This window comes from Embiotoca jacksoni, unplaced genomic scaffold (genome assembly GCF_022577435.1).
Source record: "Embiotoca jacksoni isolate LCO1_2020_lvr unplaced genomic scaffold, fEmbJac1.0.p SCAF_11, whole genome shotgun sequence".
NCBI lineage: Eukaryota > Metazoa > Chordata > Actinopteri > Embiotocidae > Embiotoca > Embiotoca jacksoni.
Window position 1 is genome coordinate 9,091,818 of NW_027185241.1, and position 1,959 is coordinate 9,093,776.

At 39.5% G+C, this 1,959-nt stretch overlaps 1 protein-coding gene across 1 annotated transcript; it reads right to left on the reverse strand.

The window, feature by feature from the left end:
• Positions 1–315: 315 nt before the first annotated feature.
• On the reverse strand, positions 316–1,548 carry twist1b (twist family bHLH transcription factor 1b). Its single transcript, XM_069139631.1, has 2 exons — positions 922–1,548; positions 316–602 (listed from the first exon to the last, which is right to left on the reverse strand). The coding sequence occupies exon 1, from the start codon at positions 1,452–1,454 to the stop codon at positions 948–950; it is 507 nt and encodes a 168-aa protein (XP_068995732.1). The 5' UTR covers positions 1,455–1,548; the 3' UTR covers positions 316–602; positions 922–947.
• Between the last annotated feature and the right edge of the window lie 411 nt (positions 1,549–1,959).

A 1,959-nucleotide genomic window follows, 5' to 3' on the forward strand; every position in this document is an offset into this window, starting at 1 on the left:
TGTAATTAACATTTACGTTGGATAGAAGAAGAAAATAAAATCAAAAGTCCTTTTATCGTCTTTTTCTTTAATGCAAAAAATATACAAACATTTACAAAAAAAAAAACGATAATAAAAATAGGAACTCAGGAATAACTCGGACACAGGATCTATTCCTCAATGTAACATCAATAAATAAATAAATGTATTCTGAAAATATTTCTTGCACAGGTTAGATCCACAAAGTCAGCCTGTAATGTGAGCTACACCACCAGTTGACAGTCTCACACCAAAAAAAAAAAAAAAAAAAATCAAAAAAAAAAAAAAAATCGAGACTTCAATAATGCACTTTGACCTCCACAGAAATAAGTCCAAAGGCAGCATGCATTAAACATTTTCTTAAAAACAAAAACACACACAAAAAAAACAACACAAAAATGATCTTTTCAACATTCGTCGTCAACAGCACATCAGAATAGGGGTGTACAGAGCTGTAACACACGGCTCTGAGTCCCCATCGGGCCTCGATCCCCAGAGTCGTATGTGGTTGAAGTGATCCCATGTATCCAGCATTGGACTCCAGATTGTCCCTTCAGAATGTGAGAAGTAGATTCAGCAGTCACCTGTAGGTTAGATAAGGTATTAAGTGTCACTAAACCCCACAGAAAACAATACAAATCTGTTTCAGATTGTTGGGACTATTTAGGTTGCATTAGACCCCATGTGCACAGCCATAAAATATATACATATATATATATATATATATATATATATATATATATATATATATATATATATATATATATATATATATATATATATATATATATATATATATATATATATATAAATAAATAAAAAAAAACATTTTTACATGTGTGTGTTTTATCGTGTTTTAACGCTTGGATCATGCAGTTGAGTTGGAAAAAAAACCAAGCGTACCATTTTGGGCATAATTTCTCCAGATGCTAGTGAGATGTTGACATGGACCAAGCACCCTCCATCCTCCACACAGAGAAGGCGTAGCTCAGCCTTTCGTGAGCCACATAACTGCAACTTGACATTTTGGAGTCCAGCTCGTCGCTCTGCAGCACCTGGCAGAGGAAGTCGATGTATCTGGCTGCAAGTTTTAGGGTCTGTATTTTGCTGAGTTTGTCCGAGGGCAAAGTGGGGATAATTTTCCGCAACGATGCGAACGCCTCATTGAGAGACTGGGTCCTCTGGCGCTCCCGGACGTTGGCCATGACCCGCTGCGACTGGAGCTCCTCGAAAGACTGGGGGCTGCTGCTGCTGGACTTCTTCCCTCTTTTCCCAGGGGTCGGGCTATCTGAGTCCTCCCCGTTTTTCCTGCTCGGTCTCCTCTTCCTCCCACATCTCTTCGGCTGTCTGTCCAGCTCCCCCTCGCTGTTGCTCAGGCTGTCCACAGGAGAGACAGGGGAGCTGCCCGACTCTTCCCCAAAATTTTCCTCAGACATCTCCACCTGGGTAGACGGCGGCCAGAAAACTGTCCAAGAACGATTCCCCTCTCATAAGGTCAAGGAATTAGTCCACCTGCAGATCTAGCTGGCTTTGAAGACGCCAAAGAATCCATAGATGGTTCCTAGGAGGTCAAGTCTTTTCTGTTCCTGGAGAAATTTAAGCAGTTCTTATAGGCTGCATGGCGTAAACTTTTTTGGGGAGGGACATGATTGGCTAAGACAATAAATTACGTGAAGAAAGGGGCGGGAGCATGTGAGGAACTTTCAGAAACGCTCCTAATACAAAGACCGAGTTGGAAAAAGACAACCAAAGGTGCGATTTTTACATGATTACAATATTATTGCAAAAAGGAAACATGATAATATGAATCATATGAGTCCAATAATATTTGAATCGGATGAAAGAATCACATCATTTTAATTAAATTTATGTCAAATAAGTGAGGGGAAACGGAAAAGGAAATTGCCTCATTATGCTTTTGCTATTATTTAAATAACAGGA

What these genes read in the sequence shown, in the direction of transcription:
- twist1b (XM_069139631.1), bottom strand. Translation starts at nt 1,454, where the DNA reads ATGTCTGAGGAAAATTTTGGGGAAGAGTCGGGCAGCTCCCCTGTCTCT.